Source organism: Enhydra lutris, unplaced genomic scaffold (genome assembly GCF_002288905.1).
Source record: "Enhydra lutris kenyoni isolate GAN:26980312 unplaced genomic scaffold, ASM228890v2 scaffoldscaffold3, whole genome shotgun sequence".
Taxonomy (NCBI): domain Eukaryota; kingdom Metazoa; phylum Chordata; class Mammalia; order Carnivora; family Mustelidae; genus Enhydra; species Enhydra lutris.
Window position 1 is genome coordinate 73,223,293 of NW_019154087.1, and position 18,489 is coordinate 73,241,781.

Sequence of the window (18,489 nt, forward strand, 5' to 3'; positions counted from 1 at the left end):
AAGATAAATCTGAGAATTTTGAGTCAAGCAATTTGAAGAATAGAGATGCCATTTACTCAGATGGAAAGGGCTGCAAGACAACAGGTTTGGAGAGGAAGATCAGGATTTGTTAAAATATTGGGCCTCTATATAACAGATTATAAATATGTAGCTATTCGGGAGGATCTACAAAGAGATCTATATGTAGTAAGGTAGAAATACTACCCAAGGTATTAATTACAAGGTACAATAAATAAGGTATGATTCTTGTTATGAAGAAATAAATACATATTTATTAATATGTGCATTATTCCACATAATTCTAACAATTTCTAACCTGTCTTTCTAGGTCAATGTTAAGAGTTTGTATTTTATTCCATAGGCTGTGGGAACTTTTTCAAGGCTTTTGGTCAGTGGAATGCTATGATCATAATTATGCTTTGGGAAGATGAATTTAACAATATACAGAATGAAGGAACAGTGGGAAACCCAGGGACTGAAGTCTGTGAACACATACCAAGTTATATTTAAATACTTTGAAATAAGTCTATAGAGGTCAGAGACAATGTTGGGTTTTTTGTTTTTTTTTTTGTTTTTTGGGTTTTTCCCCCCTAGCTTCTAACCTAGAGCAAGCCAAAAAAAAGGGGGGGGGGTGTTGATAAATGGTGAACTAATGAATGGTGAACTAATGAATACATGTATCAGCAGTTCATTGTTTGAGAAAAGGCTAGTCTAAATTAATAAAAATTCCTAATTACATTTCCCCCCATTGCTTTTATTACATTCAGGAGGTAACAGAAAACAGTATAGCTTTAACACATAGTAGACCTATGGAGATCTGACTTTAGTTAACTAGTAGACTAAAATAATGTCAAATACTACTTACTGTCTTTGATGCTACGTTTGACTTTTTTTCTTTGAGAGTTTACAACAATTAGGGTTATTTTAAATTTATCTCCTACCTGCATACGTTCTTTAAGGGCTCCATTTTCTTAATAAGAAGAGTCCTTTGAATGGTAATGAAAAGTTCTGATCATATAGTATATATTGTTCAAAAGAGTTAAAACTGTCAGATAGAAATTTCAAGAAAGATTTTTCAGAAGATACTCTGATTAAGTTGTCATTGATTGGTCCAAAGACCATACTTCCCTTTTTCCCTGAAGAGATAGATTTTGGGCTTAGTTTCAAAAGATGACATAAACAAGATAAAAGACAAGTGACTCCCCCCCCCCCCCAAAAAAAAGACATTTTAAAGTAATTAATGTTAAACTTTTTAAGGAAAAGTTTTTGTCCCTTTGGGTTTTTGTTTGGGTCAAATTATTTTTCCCCCAAACTGGAAACTGCTTCAGTACCCGTAGCCTGTGGCGTAGAGAGTAGGCAGTGGTTTCAAGGCAACAGTTTGCATTGGCATGGGGCAGGCACTGTGAGAGGCCCAGGGAACTTTTTTTTTTTAAATGTAAATATCAAATGTATTTGGCTTGCAATTTCCAATGGAAGGACAAAAATTTATTGTTGTCGAGTTCATGATTATATTTGTCATTGATTTTAGTAAATTGCAAGATATTTGCTAAAAATGTCTTGTTTATTTCAGGGGCTACACTAAGTATGAGACCAGCCCCCATTCCAATAGAGGACCCAGAGTGGAGACAAACACCTCCCCCAGTCTCTGCCACATCTGGCACCTTCCGACTACGACGAGGGAGTCGATTTACCTGGAGAAAGGAGTGCCTGGCTGTAATGGAAAGGTACATGTGTCCTTTCCCATGAGCAATCTCCCAACCTTAGGAAAGAGAGAAACCGTAGATAGATTTGGGACAGTTTTCATTCCAGACAAGTAATTTGGGATCTAAGTTCTATCTCTAAATGTATTTTGGAATATATTATAAATGTATATTATTGAAATAAGATGATCTTACCATTGAGAAGTCATAAAACTGGACTTAGCATCTGTGAATATAACTTAATAGTGTTCTCAGTAATTTCAGAAACTTTAGAAGAATTTTTTTATTTAATTCTTTATATTGTATTTTAGAAACACTCTTCAGAGTCTTATTTTCATCAAAAATATTGAATACTTACACAAGAGTCTACTGAGATTTTACTTCTTTCAATCAGGAGTGTGACTTAAATAAGCTTAGTCCCAAAGGTTCGAAATACATGTTTTTACTTTGATTTGGTAATTTATCTTTTGACTCTAGTACCGGTATCTGATCCATAGTAAGTACTCAGTATGTTTTAGACCGGAATTAGACCTTAGCTTCAGTTTTCCTATCTGAAATGGTATAAATTAATTAAATATGATTATTAAATGCTCAGTATATTTAGGGTGATCCTGTAGTAGAATTACCCTTTTAGTCTCCTACCTATAAGTAATGTGTATGGAATTTTGTTTCGATGAAGAGTTTTATATTCAATAAGGTAATGTTTTCTGTTAGAAAAGTATTTACTTCCAAAGATAAAATATAGAGAAAAAGAATATATTAGGCAAGGGTAAAAACAATTGGATTTTCATATTGAGATTTCTCAATAATTTAAATAATGGAAAAGAATGGAATTGAATGTTTAAAACTGGGTTTAACTTCTAAGGTAACATAGAATACATATTTACATTGAACCAGTTTCACTTTTTTCCCCAGTTATCTAATCTGACTTGTCGAATGGCAAACTGGAAAGAGCATTTGACTCAGAGTCAAAGACCTGAAACCCTGATTTGGCTTTGGCATTTAACCAGCTATGCAACTTTGTCCAGGTCACAAACTCTGAGCAGTAACTTCTTCATCTATAAAATGAAGTTTTTCAGTAGCCACTGGTGAACCATATGTCATCCGGGACTTTTGCCATCTCTCTTTCTGCCTCTTTTCTGATTATCTCCCAGCTCATTAGACATCACTACCTGATGTAGACAGAGATTGAAAATGTGAAAGTTGAGGCCTGGGTTTTTGTTCTTGTGATTCGGTTAAAATTAAAAAGTTTGCTTAAAGAGACTGTAGATTATTCATTGATGTTATATGTTGCCTTCCTTAGTCTCTTTATTGTAAATTCTAGTAGAGGCCATTCACTGAATAACGAATCCTTATATGCTTGAGCAGTTAAAGTAGAAGAGTGAGACTTTTTCGTCCCAGAGCCCTGACATTTAAAATCTGGTTTATTTTTCTCTTCTAGAAACTATGATTGTTTCAGAAAACTTCTTCAGCACTTGCTATATAACAGAAATGAATTTAAATAATATCAATCTTAAATTATTTGCAGCATTATCTATTTTCCACCTGGGTACAAAACGAGCTTTGGTTGTAAGTTCTGATTTGCTACTGATTCCGCCATTTAATTTTTTCATGAAGATACCAATATACATTTATCACATAATGTCAGTATGAGAACAGATTAATGTTAAAATTGATAATATTAATAATGAAAGGTGATATTCCTAATGCATTTTCAGAATTGAACCTTGTTTCCAAAGCAACCAAACTGCCCACAGAATCACACTGATCAAATTTCAGTTACAAAGATATTAAGGCTGCCGGTGACTCTTGATCTTGGCTCCAGTCTTGATCTCAGGGTTTTGAGTTTAAGCCCAGCCCCACATTGGGCTCCATGCTAGCCATGGAGCCCACTTTAAAAAGAAAAAAGATATGAGCACTTACCCTGTGTAAAACTCTCATTTAATCTTAATTTTCACCTTTTAACCTTCATTTTAATTAATAAATGCCTTTAATTCAGGAATTGGTTATCTTTGGTTTAATTTTATCTTACGTGGCTCAACCAGTAAGAAAGTATGTAGTTTATTCCAGTAGTTGCAAAAATGCAAAAGCCTCTCAGAGTATTTAATAGCAGTAGATCATGGTATGATTTCATTCTCTGAAAGTGGAACTTTTTATTTTCTAACATGGAATATAAAATTCTCTGGCAATGCATGATGTTTTTCAGTACACTGAATTAGTGAATAAATACACATGCAGAGGGGCGCCTGGGTGGCTCAGTGGGTTAAAGCCTCTACCTTCGAGCTCAGGTCATGATCCCAGCGTCCTGGGATCGAGCCCCACATCCGGCTCTCTGCTCAGCGGAAAGCCTGCTTCCCCCTCTCTCTCTGCCTGCTTCTCTGCCTACTTGTGATCCCTCTTTCTGTCAAATAAATAAATATAATCTTTAAAAAAAAAAAAATACACATGCAGAGACTATAAAGCCAGCAAACTCGTAGGCTTACTCAAGTATATTCGTATAAGTCAAAAATTATTCATTCTTCATACCATACACCAAACAAATTTCGAATGAATCAAAAAAAGTGAATCCGTATAAAATAATAGAAGAAAATACAGATCCCCTGGAAATGGTAAAATTTTTCCTAACTAGAACTCAAAATCCAAAATATGGGAAAGGATCGATAAATTTGATTATTTACATTAAAAGAAAAACTTTGGGGAGAAAAATATATACAAACAAGGTAAAAATAAAAAAGAAAAAGAAAAATTGGAAAAAGTATTTGCTGCATATTATTATCCCTGATGTATAAACAACTTTTAAAAGAGAAGGAAGACCACCAACTCTGTAGAAACTAGATACCTGCAGAAAAACAAACGCAGATGCCTCTTAAACATATAAAAGAATGTTCAGTTTAACTCATAGTAAGAGAAACTCATATTAAAATTATACTGAGACACTATTCTTCTCCTGTCACATTGGCAAAAATCCAAAGGTTCCATAACATTTGTTTATTGATTGAGCTATAGGGAAATGGGCACTCTCATACACGGCTTGTGGGAATGCAAAGTGTAACAACTTCCATGGACAGGAATTTGATAGTATTGGGGACAGTTACCCATGGATTTGCCCTTTGACTCAGCATTCTCACTTCTAGAAAATTATCCCAGAGATAAACTGACAGAAGCGTAAATATAGCATCCCTGTTTGCAATAATATCAAAATATTGAGTACAACTGTGTGTCTATCAGTAGTGGACTGGGTGAATAAATTACAGTGAATTATACGTTGAATGCCCAGGCTCAAATAATAGAGTGCTACACAGCAGCAAAGGGAATGAGTTTTCCTTTCTACAGAATGAAAATCATACTGTGTCCTTCTGTACTATCACTATGAAATATTTTGTAAGGCTTTTTCACATTTTTATATCCATCAGAATGAATACTTTTCTATATACAGTGATCTTCAGATATAATGTTAAAAAAAGCAGTGTCAGTTGTATATAGTAGGCTATCATTTGTGTGTTTGCTTATAATTTGTTTTAAGATGAAGGAGTACACCATAAAATAAAATGGTTACCAATAAAAGAGAAAAAAACACAGATTGTAGGGGACAAGAATAGAAGCTCAACTCATCTAAATATACCATGTTTTCACATTGTAACCATATAGATATTTTATGTAATTATAAAACAAAATTACTTTGAAATGGGGGGGAAGGTGACCCCTAAAAAAAACTAAAAGGAAACAAAAGTGTGACCTAAACATTCATGAACTGTGTTGAATAGCTTTATAACACAGTATTTTGACTATGCGTCTTGGTGGGATACAGCTTAGGAATAAAAAGAACTACAAAAAAATCTTACCTTGCTTTTACTAATGTTGGTAATATTAATAATGTTATTCAGGTACTATTTTTATTTGTGTAGATACAGATATAGGTAAGACAATCATAGTGTTATTAGGAATCAAGTTTTTCAGTGTAGAGCATATAAACATAAAATAATTAAGTAAATCACTATAATCTTTTGTGTATGTGTGTGCATATAGAAATTTATCTTGTTTGTATTTTTTAATAACAGCCTTATTGAGATACAGTTCACCTAATTAAAATGTATTACTCAGTGCTTTTTAGTGTACTTACAATTATGCAACTGTCAGCGCACTTTTAGAATATTCTCTTCACCCCCCAAAAAACTCTTGTACCCAGTAGCAGTCCCTCCTTTCTCCCCCATCCTCCCAACCCTACATAACCATTAATCTGCTTTCCCTGTATATAGATTTGGCCAGTCTGGATATTTCATATGAATGGAATCAAACCAACTTGGCTGTTTGTGACTCACTTCTTTCACTTAGTATAATGTTATCAGGGTTCATCCATGTTGTAGGTCATTTCAGTATTATATTTCTTTTTGTTGCCAAAGAATAGTCCATTCTATAGATATGCCATATTTTATTCATTCATTTCATTTATTTATTTGTTTCATTATTTATTATTATTTCATTCATTTATTCACTCATAATTTATTCAATCATCAATTGTTGGACATGTGGGGTTGTTTCCACTTTTTATCTATTATTGGTAATGCTGCCTTTAGTGAAATTGTGTACTAAGTGGAATTGCTGGGTCATATGGTGACTGTGTTCAACCTTTTCAGAAACTGCCAGACAGTTTCCAAAGCATATATACCATTTTACATTCCATCGACACCGTACGATGGTTCCAGTTTCTCACCAGCATTTGTTCTGCTGTCTTACTGGTTCTAATCTTCCTAGTATGTGAACAAGTAGATTTTCATTGTGGTTGTTATTTGCATTTCCCTAACCAGTGATGATCAGTATCTTTTCATATGCTTATTGGCTATTTCTGTTTCATCTTTGGAGAAATGTCTATTCAGATCATTTGCTCATTTTTTAAATTGGCTTGTCTTTATATTCAGTTGTAAGTTTTCTTTATATGTTCTAGATAGGGGTTCCTTATAAGATACATGGTTTCAAATACTTTTTTTTGTACCTTGACATTTTATTTATTTATTGAATTTTTTAAATTTAAATTCAGGGGCACCTGGGGACTCAGTGGGTAAAGCCTCTGCCTTTGGCTCAGGTCATGATCTCAGGGTCTTGGGATCGAGCCCCACATCAGGTTCTCTGCTCAGCAGGGAGCCTGCTTCCCCCGCTCTCTCTGCCTGCCTCTCTGCCTACTTGTGATCTCTCTCTCTCTCTCTCTCGGTTAAATAAATAAATAAAATCTTATAAAAAATTAAATTCAGTTATTAATATGTAATGCATTACTACTTTTGGAGGTAGAGGTCAGTGATTCATCAGTCTTACATAACACCCAGTGCTCATCATCTCACGTGCCCTCCTTAATATCTATCACCCAGCTACCCCATCCTCCAACCCCTCCTCCCCTCCAGCAGCCCTCAATTTGTTTCCTGTGATTCGGAGTCTCTTAGGCTTTGTCTTCCTCTCTGATTTCATCTTGTTTTATTTTTTTCCTCTCTTTTCCTATGATCCTCTATTTTGTTTCTTAAATTCCACATATAAATGAGATCATATGATAATTGTCTTCCTCTGATTGACTTATTTTGTTTAGCATAATACCCTCTAGTTCCATCCACATCATTGCAAATGGCAAGAATTCATTTTTTGATGGCTGACTAATATTCCATTGTTTATATAGACCACGTCTTCTTTATCCGTTCATCTATGATGGACATCTGGGCTATTGTGGACATTGCTGCTATAAATGTTGGGGTGCAATTGCCCCTTCAGATCACTACATTTTTATCTTTGGGGTAAATACCTACCAGTGCCATTGCTGGGTCTTAGGGTAGCTCTATTTTCAACTTTTTGAGGAACTGCCATATTGTTTTCCAAGGAACTGTACCACCTTACATTCCAACCAACAGTGTAAAAGGGTTCCCCTTTCTCTGTATCCTCACCAGTATCTGTCATCTCCTGACCTGTTAATTTTAGTCATTCTGACCGTTGTGATGAAGTGATATCTCATTGTGGTTTTGATTTGTATTTCCTTGATGCCATGTGATGTAGAGCATAATTTCATGTGCCTATTGGCCATTTGAATGTCTTCTGTGGAGAAAAGCCTGTTCATATCTTCTGCCCATTTCTTGATTGGATTATTTGTTCTTTGGGTGTTGAATTTGATAAATTCTTTATAGATTTTTGGTACTACCCCTCTATCTGATATGTCATTTGCAAATATCTTCTCCCATTCTGTCTGTTGTCTTTTGGCTTTGTTGACTGTTTTCTTTGCTCTGCAAAAACTTCTTACCTTGATGAAATCCCAATAGTTCAGTTTTGCCTTTGTTTCCCTTGCCTTTGGAGATGTGTCTAGCAAGAAGTTGCTGCAGTTGAGGTCACAGCGGTTGGTACTTGTGTTCTCCTCTAGGATTTAGTTACTAGGTATTAGCTCTTCTTTTAGTATTTGGTGGAATTTCCCTTGGAAAGCCACCCAGTCCTGGACTCTTTATTTTTTGGGAGGTTTTTGATTACTACTTCAACTTCCTTGCTGGTTATGGGTCTGTTCAGGTTTTCTGTTTCTTCCTGTTTCAGTTTTGGTAGTTTATATGCCTCTAGAAATGCATCCATTTCTTCCAGATTGTCCAATTTGTTGGCATTGAGTTGCTCATGATGTGTTCTTATAATTGTTTGTATTTCTTCGTTTTTGGTTTTGATCTTTCCTCTTTCATTCATGATTTTATTTATTTGAGCCCTTTTCTTTTCTTTTTGATAATTCTAGCCAGGGATTTATCAATTTTATTAATCCTTTCAAAGAACCAGCTCCTAGTTTTGTTGATCCCTTGTACTGTTCTTTTGATTTCGATTTCATTGATTTCTGTTCTAATCATTATTAATTCTCTACTCCTGCTGGGTTTAGCTTTATTTGCCGTTTTTCTCCAGCTCCTTTAGGTATAAGGTTAGTTAGGTTGTATATTTGAGACCCTTTCTGTTTCTTAAGAAAGGCTTGTATTGCTGTATACTTCCCACATCCCAAAGGTTTTGAACAGTTGTGTTTTCATTTTCATTCGTTTCCATAAATGGATTTATTTATATATTTATTTGACAGAAAGAGAGAACGCAAGCACAAGCAGGGAGAGTGGCAGACAAAGGAAGAGGGAGAAGCAGGCTCCTCACTGAGCAGGGAACCCAATGCAGGGTTCGATCCCAGGACCCTGAGATCACGACCTGAGCTGAAGGTAGATGCTTAAGCTACTGAGCCATCCAGGTGCCCCCGTTTCCATGAATTTTTTAAATTTTTCTTTGATTTCCTGGTTGACCCATTCATTCTTTAGTAGGATATTCTTTAGCTGCCATGTATTTGAGTTCTTTCCAAATTTCCTCCTGTGATTGAGTTCAAGTTTCAAAGCATTGTGGTCTAAAAATATGCAGGAAATGATTCCAATCCTTTGGTTCCATTTGAGACCTGATTTGTGACCCAGTATGTAATCTATTCTGGAGAATTTTCGAAGTGCACTTGAGAAGAATGTGTATTCTGTTACTTTAGGAAGAAATGCTCTGAATATACCTGTGAAGTCCATCTGGTCTAGTGTGTCATTTGAAGCCCTTGTTTCCTTGTTGCTCTTCTGTGTAGATTATCTGTCCATTGTAGTGAGTGGGGTGTTAAAGTCCCCTACTACTACTGTATTATTATCAATGTGTTTATTTAATTTTGTTATTAATTGGTTTATATAATTGCCTGCTCCCATGTTAGGAGCATAAATATTTATAATTATTAGATCTTCTTGTTAAATAGACCATTAATTGTGATATAGTGTCTTTCTCTTATTGTAGTCTTTCTCTTATTGTAGTCTTTAAAAGTTGGATTGCCACCCCAACTTTCTTTTGATGTCCATTAGCATGATAAATGGTTTTCCATCCCCTCACTTTCAATCTGGAGGTATCTTTTTGTCTAAAATGAGTCTCTTGCAGACAACATAGTCTGATACACATGGTTTCCAAATATTTTCTCCCATTCTGTGGGTAGTCTTTTCATATTCTCAGTGATGACCTTTGGAGCATGCAAGCTTTTAATTTTCATGAAGTGCAGTTTATTTTCTCATCTGCTTCTTGTACCTTTATTATCTTATTTAAGAAAGTTGTGCCTAAATCAAAGCACAGGATTTACTTTTGTATTTTTTTCCCAAGCATTTTATACTTTTAACTCTTACATTTAGGTCTTTGATCCATTAGAGATAATTTTTGCATATTATGTGAGGTAGGGATCCTGCATCATTCTTTTGCATGTGGATATCCAGTTGTCCCAGTACTGTTGAAAGAACTATTCTTTTTCCAGTGATTACTCTTGGCACCCTTGTCAAAAATCAATTGACTGTAAATTTGAGGGGACTCTTCAGTTCTCTTCTGTTCCATTGATCTATATACCACACTGTTATAATTACTGTTTTACTATAGTAAATTTTGAAATCTGGATATAAGAATTTTCCACTTTCTTCTTTTTGAGGATTATTTCAGGTATTCTGGATCCTTTGTGTATTTTCATATGAATTTTAGGATCAGCTTGTCAACTTCTGCTGAGAAGCCAGCCATAATTTTGGTGGGAAATCCTAAAATCTTGAATGTGAATTAGAAATAATAATATGAATTTGTTGCAGTTTCTCCTGGGGGAAAAAAAAAAAAAAAAAGGAGTGTACTTTCCATCTTTACTTACTCAAAAAGCCCAGAGACAACGATCAGCCTAAATGAGGAGGCCTGGGGCCCAGACTGTGGTCATAGGTACCATTAACACTCCTTGGATTGATTCTAGACTTGAGACAAGAAATGTACATGATAAGACCAAGAACTTGTTAAAGCAAGAAGGCCATTATAGATAGGTGAGTGATATCAGAAGGACTCAGGAGCTAACTTGAAGAGGTCCCCTTATCCAAAGATGGAAATAATTTGAACATTAGTAGTAATACCAGTGGTAATATATTGAAGCCCAGCAAACATATTAAAAATCCATATGTGATAAAGATACTAAAAAAATTTATTGGTCACACCTAAAGAATGTTAGAGAACCAACTAAATTTCAAAGTGGTAAAAGGAAAGAACTGAGCCTTTAACTTGTGTTTTGCATATCAACTTTATCACTGATGAACAAAAAAGGCTTTCTTTAATGAAGGATGCCCAACTAATAAAAAGGAATAATATAATTACAGTGTCATCATTTTGTAAACTCCTAATGAAATAATAGATCTGACAGTGATCATGAATAGCTGTTAACAAAGACAGACAACCAGGCATTATGTACCTCTTGGAAGATGTAAATACCACCACCCACATAGAGTATTTTTCTAACAAAATTGAAGCTGAGTCAAATCAAGCCTCTAGGTCCAGCTCCAGGTGTGTAGGAGATATGGAACAAAGTTCTGTTAAATGATACTATGGGTAATTCAGATCAACAAAGTTCATGATGTGAGAGACCCTAAGAACATAATAACTAAGTTTCTTCAAGTTTTTTTAATACATTAGCCAGTTGAGGAAATTTGAACACTGTATAAATGGTGATTCTTGTTTCAGTTATGATAATGTTTGCTTATATGTAAGTGGTGGTACATTTATAAAAATTTAGAGTTCTTGTCTTTTAGAAAAATATAATATGAAATGATGTGTTATCTTGCATTTACTTCAATGTAACACAAAGTAGAAAGGCAGAGGCAAGGGTGTGGATAAAACAAAGAATGTATCTATAAGTTGATGGTTTCTGTAGCCTGGTAATGTTTATTTGGGAGTTCATGGTACAGTTTTCTCTACTTTCTTTTTTCTCTACTATGTGTGTTAAGGATCTAAATCTTTGATCAAACTTCATGGAATTACGAGAAATGAAAAGTCTTCATTATCACAAAAACTCAACTACACAGTGTTATCTAATAATAGCATTTTCTTTAGTAAATGAGTGTCACTCTACAATGCGATCGTGAACGTAAATAGTTCCTGCAGTCTTGAGTTTACAATCAGGTTGGAGACACAGACATTAATCAAATAATCACACAAATCAAGGTAAAACTGCAACAATAATATATGTATGAAAGGAAAGGTTCACCATGGTGTGACATCTTATAATATGTCATGTCTCATAATATGTCAATATAATATGGATGTGGTAAGAGTCACTTAGGTATAAGGAAAGAGCAAATTTGCAGGTAGAGAGACGAGTTGTAATCAAATAGAACTGCACTGTCTGATACGGTGGCGATGAGTATCTATTTAAATTTAAATTACTTAAAATGAAATAAAATTTAAAATTCAGTTCCTCAGTCACACTAGCCACATTTTAAGTGTCCAGTAGTCATATATGGCTGCTGATTATAGTTTTAGACAGTATTTCTATCACAGAAAATTTTATATGGAATATTTCTCATTGTAGAAAATTTTTTTAGACAGCTCTGATACAGAACAACTGTATCTCATCCCCAGTCGAAAAAATAATGGTTATGTTTGCCCCATAATGATTTGCTTTTGTTTTTCTTTTTACTCAAAGTCATAAGGCAAAGAGAAATATAAATTAAAAACCAAACATTAAGTCCACTGAAATATTTTAGAAAGTTTCCTATATGACAGTGATAGAAACAGATAAATATTTCACTAGTTCCCATATAATTATTTTACTTCGGCATCCTTTCCCACATCTCACCCTGCTTTTCAGAGTATATGATTTAACAATTTATTATTTATAATGATTGGATTTTTTCTTTAATTAGCATTCATTTACTCATTCATTCATTCTTTCATTCACGTGTTTATCAAATGTATTTTTACACACTGCATTTGGTGGCTGTGTCTTTTGAGTCTCTTAGTTTGTAACGGTTCCTCACACACATGCACACATTTTGTTCATGCTGTTTATTTAACCCACTGAGCCACCCAGGCGCCCCAATGCTGTTTATTTGTTAAAGACACTAAGGCAGGGCCCTGGGTGGCTCAGTTGATTAAGCGACTGCCTTCAGCTCAGGTCATGATCCTGGAGTCCTGGGATCGAGTCCCACCACATCAGGGTCCCTGCTCAGCAGGGACTCTGCTTCTCCCTCTGACCGTCTCCCCTCTCATGCTTTCTCTCTCTCTTTCATTCTCTCTCTCACATAAATAAATAAAATCTTAAAAAAAAATGCTAAGGCATTTGTCATACTGAATTTCCCACAGTTTAGGTTTGGCCAGTTACATCCTCATATGTGTCTCTTAACATGACCTCATATTTTCTGTAGATTGGTAGTTAGATCTGGAGTCCTCATTAGATTCTAATATAGCTCTTTTGGCACATAACTGCTACTTTGTTCTTCACAGTACATCATATAAGGATGCACATTATGTCTGCTTGTCCCATTTTTAGTAACTATAAGATTAATCATGGGATTCAGTGCTGTCATCTTGATCCACTTATTAGAAAGTTCCCCATTTACTGAATAATTTGAGGGCAGTGATTCTTAACTTTAGCTGCATATTAGGATCACCTGGGAGCTTTTAAAAATATCAGTGAGACATTACCCTTGACCAACTGGGACATATAGATAGATAAAGGTATATTTGAAAAGTTCCCAAGTGATTTTAAAGTACAGCCAGGATTGAAAACCATTGTTTTGTCATCCACTGATGATTTTTTTCCTAGTCACTTTTTGGTTTTGTAACAGTTGTATTCCAATTTTTTTCATTTCTTCTGCATTAATTAGCTGAATTCCTCCCTAAAGAAGAACTTTCCCTCATCAACTCTTAAGTTACCCTGAAATAGAGTCCCTCACAAACTTGGGGGCAGCACTCTTGTATAAGCAATTATAGAACTGAGGAATAAATGCTGTTCTAAGGATGAGTACTTGAGTGTATGGGTCCATGAGATGCAAACAACAGAAGAAGGAGTAAGACTTTAACAAAATGATGACAATCTGGCTGCATTTTGATGGATGATAGAAGTTCACTAATCAAAGAATATTCTAGATTATCATGAAGTTCTTCATAACATAGGGTTTTTCATTAAGAGCATCTCTACTTGATTATACAAGACCTAGTCATACTGTGCATGCTATAATTAAGTAAGTACTGTGCTTAATTATCCCACAGCTTTGGTGTTCAGTCTTTTTCATAAAGGAGATTGTACCTGATCAGATTAGTCCATTAGGTAATATTAGTGGGAATATGGAAGATAGGCAAGAAATCAACCAATCAAATATATATTTGAACACATATTCCAGATGCCTAGAGCTAAGGGAAAATAAATTTAAAATAATTATAAACTGTAGTATCTGCCCTCATATATCTTTTTTTTTTTAATTTTATTTATTTATTTGACAGACAGAGATCACAAGTAGGCAGAGAGGCAGGCAGAGAGGAAAGGAAGCAGGTTCCCCGCTGAGCAGAGAGCCCGATGCGGGGCTCGATCCCAGGACCCTGGGATCATGACCCGAGCCGAAGGCAGAGGCTTTAACCCACTGAGCCACCCAGGTGCCCCTGCCCTCATATATCTTAAGGCAATAATAACTTACATTTGAGTAGGATTTTATAGTTTGTATATAATTATTGATCTTATTGATAATTATTCTGTATGACAATTGACCTTCAAAATTTTGTACTGTATATATTTTTATTATTTACAGTTTATAGACAAGAGCCTCAGAGAAAGGAAGTGGCCATGATTAGCCCACATGTAAATGGATTGGAAGAGGGATAAGTGGAGGTCAGCCAGGAGGCCGTTAGAGTTTCTATGCATGGATGATGAGCGCCCCAGCTGTAATTTCAAGGCAAAGGGGAAACAAAATGGATAGAAAGTAATAGGTATCAGAAAAAATACAAAGAAAAGAACAGCCTAACCTAGTTACAGATGGAACATAGAGATGACAAAGCAGAAAGTGTAAAAGAGAGCTTAATACTGATGATGTTCGTAGAACATTCCTCTGGGAGACAGAATCTATACCATTAGAAAATAGTTTGACTTTGGACAAATCATTCAACATCTCTCTTTTTTTTTTTTTTAAAGATTTTATTTATTTATTTGACACAGAGAGAGAGAGATCACAAGTAGGCAGAGTGAAAGGGGGAAGCAGGTTCCCTGCTGAGCAGAGAACCCGATGCGGGGCTCGATCCCAGGACCCTGAGATCATGACCTGAGCCAAAGGCAAAGGCTTAACCCACTGAGCCACCCAGGCGTCCCTCATTCAACATCTCTTAACCCCAACTGCAATATTTTAAAAAGAAGAGTTAAGTATTATGATATAGTAAGAAGTGGATGGGCTTCAGAGTCATATAGACTTACCATTTAGTCCCAGCTTCATCTTAATGTTAAGAATTTCAGTTTTCTATAAAATGGAGATACTATTATGAGAAGAGTTTTATGAGATCACTGTATTGTAAGGCACACAGTAGAACGCCTTCCTCATAACCAGTGGTGAGCCAGTATTCTTTTTCCATTAAAGTTCTTTCTACTTTGAGCTTTGACTGTGAACTCACTTCAAGATGTTAGGAGAGCTCAGTGCCTTTAGAAATGGAGACTTAGGAGGCACCATTACATCAGTTGCAGTTAAAGCCACGGGTATGAATGAACCCTGGCCAAATCTATCTTGCATTTTTGCTTATACTGTTTTTGAATTTTTGCAGCTAACTATGGCTGGAGAAAAATTTAAAACCCTGCAGACTGATCTCATTTTAAATTAATGACCATGAACCTCAAGTGGCTCTTTAATTCTGCCAGACAATCATAGTATACTGAACCCACCTGGTTCAGTCTTTCCCAGTCTTCTAAAGAATTATTTCACACTTTGTTCTCTCTGCAAACTCGCATCCTCATTCCCATGATGATGTGCTTCCTGTTTAAATGAGGAGAGGGAAGCGCTCAAAGGAGTCCACAAACAAGTATAGATTTGAAATTTTCCATAATCGGAAAGATTGTTGTTACAGTTGTTTAAGGAAGACCTGACTAGATTTAAATGGTTAAAATAGAATTAGATAATTGACTAATATTTATTCATTCAGTCATTTATTTATATAGCATCTGCTCTTTGCTGGCCCTGAGGGAGGCTTACCTCTAGTAGTTTACCTATTCCAAGGGCAGAAAATATCTATATCATAATGTCAGAAATAGTTGCATGTACAAATAATGTAATGTCAGACTCAAATGTGGTTTTTATTCAGCAAACCTAGTCATCCTTTGGTTCATTTCATTCAACAAAGTACTCACTAGGTATGAGGCAAAGCACTGGGGACAGAGAAGGAGATACTTCCGGATGATAGGAGTTAGAGGGATGATGAACCTAGTTTACTTGAAACGTCTTTCGAGTTTATGGTCAGAAGTGTTGGAGGCTTTGTGGCCTAGGAGCAAGACTTCTAATGTACTCTTTTCTTTTTTCCTTTCCTTTACCCTTTCTGCAGTTTGGGCAGGGTATTCTTTTAGCTGTGGAAACAGATGTGGCTCTGGAGTGTTAGGATATGACCAGGACACAAAGGAATGCGACCTGTGCATCTATTCTGGTTTCAAGGAAGATATGTAAAAGAACACTTCAAATCTCCTTATACAGGTTTTTCAGCCCAATTAAGTACTATAGAAAGAGAAGCAACAATTTGGAGAAGACTTTAGATATAAGAATAAATGTAAGAGCACCTAGCTGTGACAGGTAGAAGCAATAGTGTACATTGGTTAAGAGTAATAGTTTTAGAGCCATATTTGTGTATATAGAGTACTTACTGCTTTTAATTTTCATCAGTGTAGCTGAATGATGAATCTGTGTCTAGATTCCAGGCACAGGAAAGTGGAGGCAAAATGAATACCTCTGTGTTTATGATTAAAACTATTGTATGTTTTATTTTTTTCATGGAAACAGTATTCCTATACTATGTTTTTTGCTCCTCTTAATTCTTTCCACCTTCATCCTCAGTGAGATATAAATAAATAAATATAAATTAAAAATATAGATATCAATAAAAAATATGTAAAGCAAAATCATTACTAAAGCCCAGAGCCCTCTGAAATTACGAGGAAAACATTTTTTGGTTGTTGTTTAACTTTTGTCTCCAAAATTAACTTTTAAAAATAAACCCAAAATATTCTCCCAACAAAGAATCAGTATTAAAAATTTTAGCTTAAGAGTATCTCTTCCCTCAAAATTTAAGCATCTAAAAATAGCTTCTTAGGATAAAAGTACCTCTTCATGAGCAAAAATAGCATCACAACCACAATACTTTAATAAACCAAAATTATATCATAGCTCCAGATTTGGTGTAACTGCTGTTAACCTGACATGTTATACAGCCTGGATATATAATCGGAATTAGAGACATGGATCTTAAACACAAATACATTTTATATAAGTATGTTATACATCTTGGTAGAATCAGCATGGAAGAGACAAATCAGTTTGTAAGGCGTGTTTCTAGAACGTTGCTTGAGGCTTCTGTAATTTAATTCTCTTGTATTTACTGCATTTTGGAACTCTTCCCAGGACAGTTTATTAGTATTTGGACTTTGGTTTCAGTCTCTTTCCTTTCTCCTTTTTACTTTTAATTTTTTCAGTGAATACTTGGACTGTGAAGGTTAAAAAAGACCAATAGTTCCAGAAACTAAATTCTATATTTAACTGCAGACTGGGTGTGGCTCAGACAACTGCAGTGCAAGCGTGCTAGTGTTTTGCCAGTCATCAAAACCCTGACCTGCAGGGAACATTCCTTTTCCTAGTCTTCTGACTTTGAATTATGCTGAATTATGATGATATGATGATACATAGTATGTACTTTGTGTGTGTGTGTGTAATTAAAATAAAGACAGAAGAGTCCTATAGGTTCATACTTGAAGTGGCTCTGGAAGATCTGTTTCTTCTGTGTTCTTTTATAGTAATCTCCAAATGATATTAACCCACCCTGATTTCATGGTGCCGCATCCCATCATTCTTTTATTACTTTTAATTATCACTGTGTGATCTAAAAATTTTTTGCACAGGAAGTCTTCTCCACTTCAGCTCCCATTCCATGAAGCCATATTTTCTTTTAATGTTCTTTTCTTCTTGTTTTGCATTACATAGTATAGTTGTTCATATAGTATAGTGTGAGACCTTATTTACCATAAAAGAATGGGGAAATAACTGCTTGTTCTCCTAGTAATGTTTTTTCCCCTCTAAAAAACAAAACATAAAAAACTCTGTCTCTTGAACAGAATCCTGTTACTTTGTAAAATGGAAAAATAATCACTCTTGTCTTTCTTGGAAGTATCCTTCTGTATTACTTTATGCAGTGTCTCAGTATTATTTGGTATCATTAATACTAAACAGAAATCTATGGAGTAAGAGACACTGCTCATTTCAGTAAGATACATCTAGCCAGAAAAAAAATTGGGGCAGAAATGCTTATAATACTTTCCTAACACTGCTCTTCTGACAGATTGAGACCTATCTAGAAGTTTTTTTTGAATGACTGCTTGTACCATATGAACAATAAAGGGACTAATTTGCCTTAGTTGTACAAAAATATATAAATTGTATCTGCTGACCACTGATTTAGGTTAAGCAGCATTTAAGCTAAGAACCTTCCTTTGATTTTATTTGCCTATATTTGGTTACTATTTCAGGAGAGAATAAGGAAGAGACCCTAAAAATCATCCAGTTCAATTAGTTTATTTTTTAGACCAAAAACCTGTAGCTAATTAACTAAGAGGTTAATGAACTTAGCTAAACTCACAGAAGAAGTGAGATTAAGTTGCTCATTTTGAATCCATAGCCATGTGAACCATATAATGATTTCTAAGAAGTATATTCATTGAACTTCTCAGCCCTTTCTTTTTTCTTTTTTTTTAAGTTTATTTATTTACTTAAGTAATCTCTAC

The 18,489-nt window shown here is 35.0% G+C and overlaps 1 protein-coding gene across 5 annotated transcripts in view; it reads left to right on the top strand.

The window, feature by feature from the left end:
• LOC111153639 (homeobox containing 1) overlaps positions 1 to 18,489 on the top strand; it is a 190,826-nt gene that overhangs the window by 135,093 nt on the left and 37,244 nt on the right. For all 5 annotated transcript variants that reach the window (XM_022512785.1, XM_022512793.1, XM_022512801.1 and 2 more), the window contains exon 6: positions 1,571 to 1,724. In XM_022512785.1, the coding sequence (XP_022368493.1) occupies positions 1,571 to 1,724 (154 nt within the window). The remainder of the gene's footprint in view (positions 1 to 1,570; positions 1,725 to 18,489) is intronic.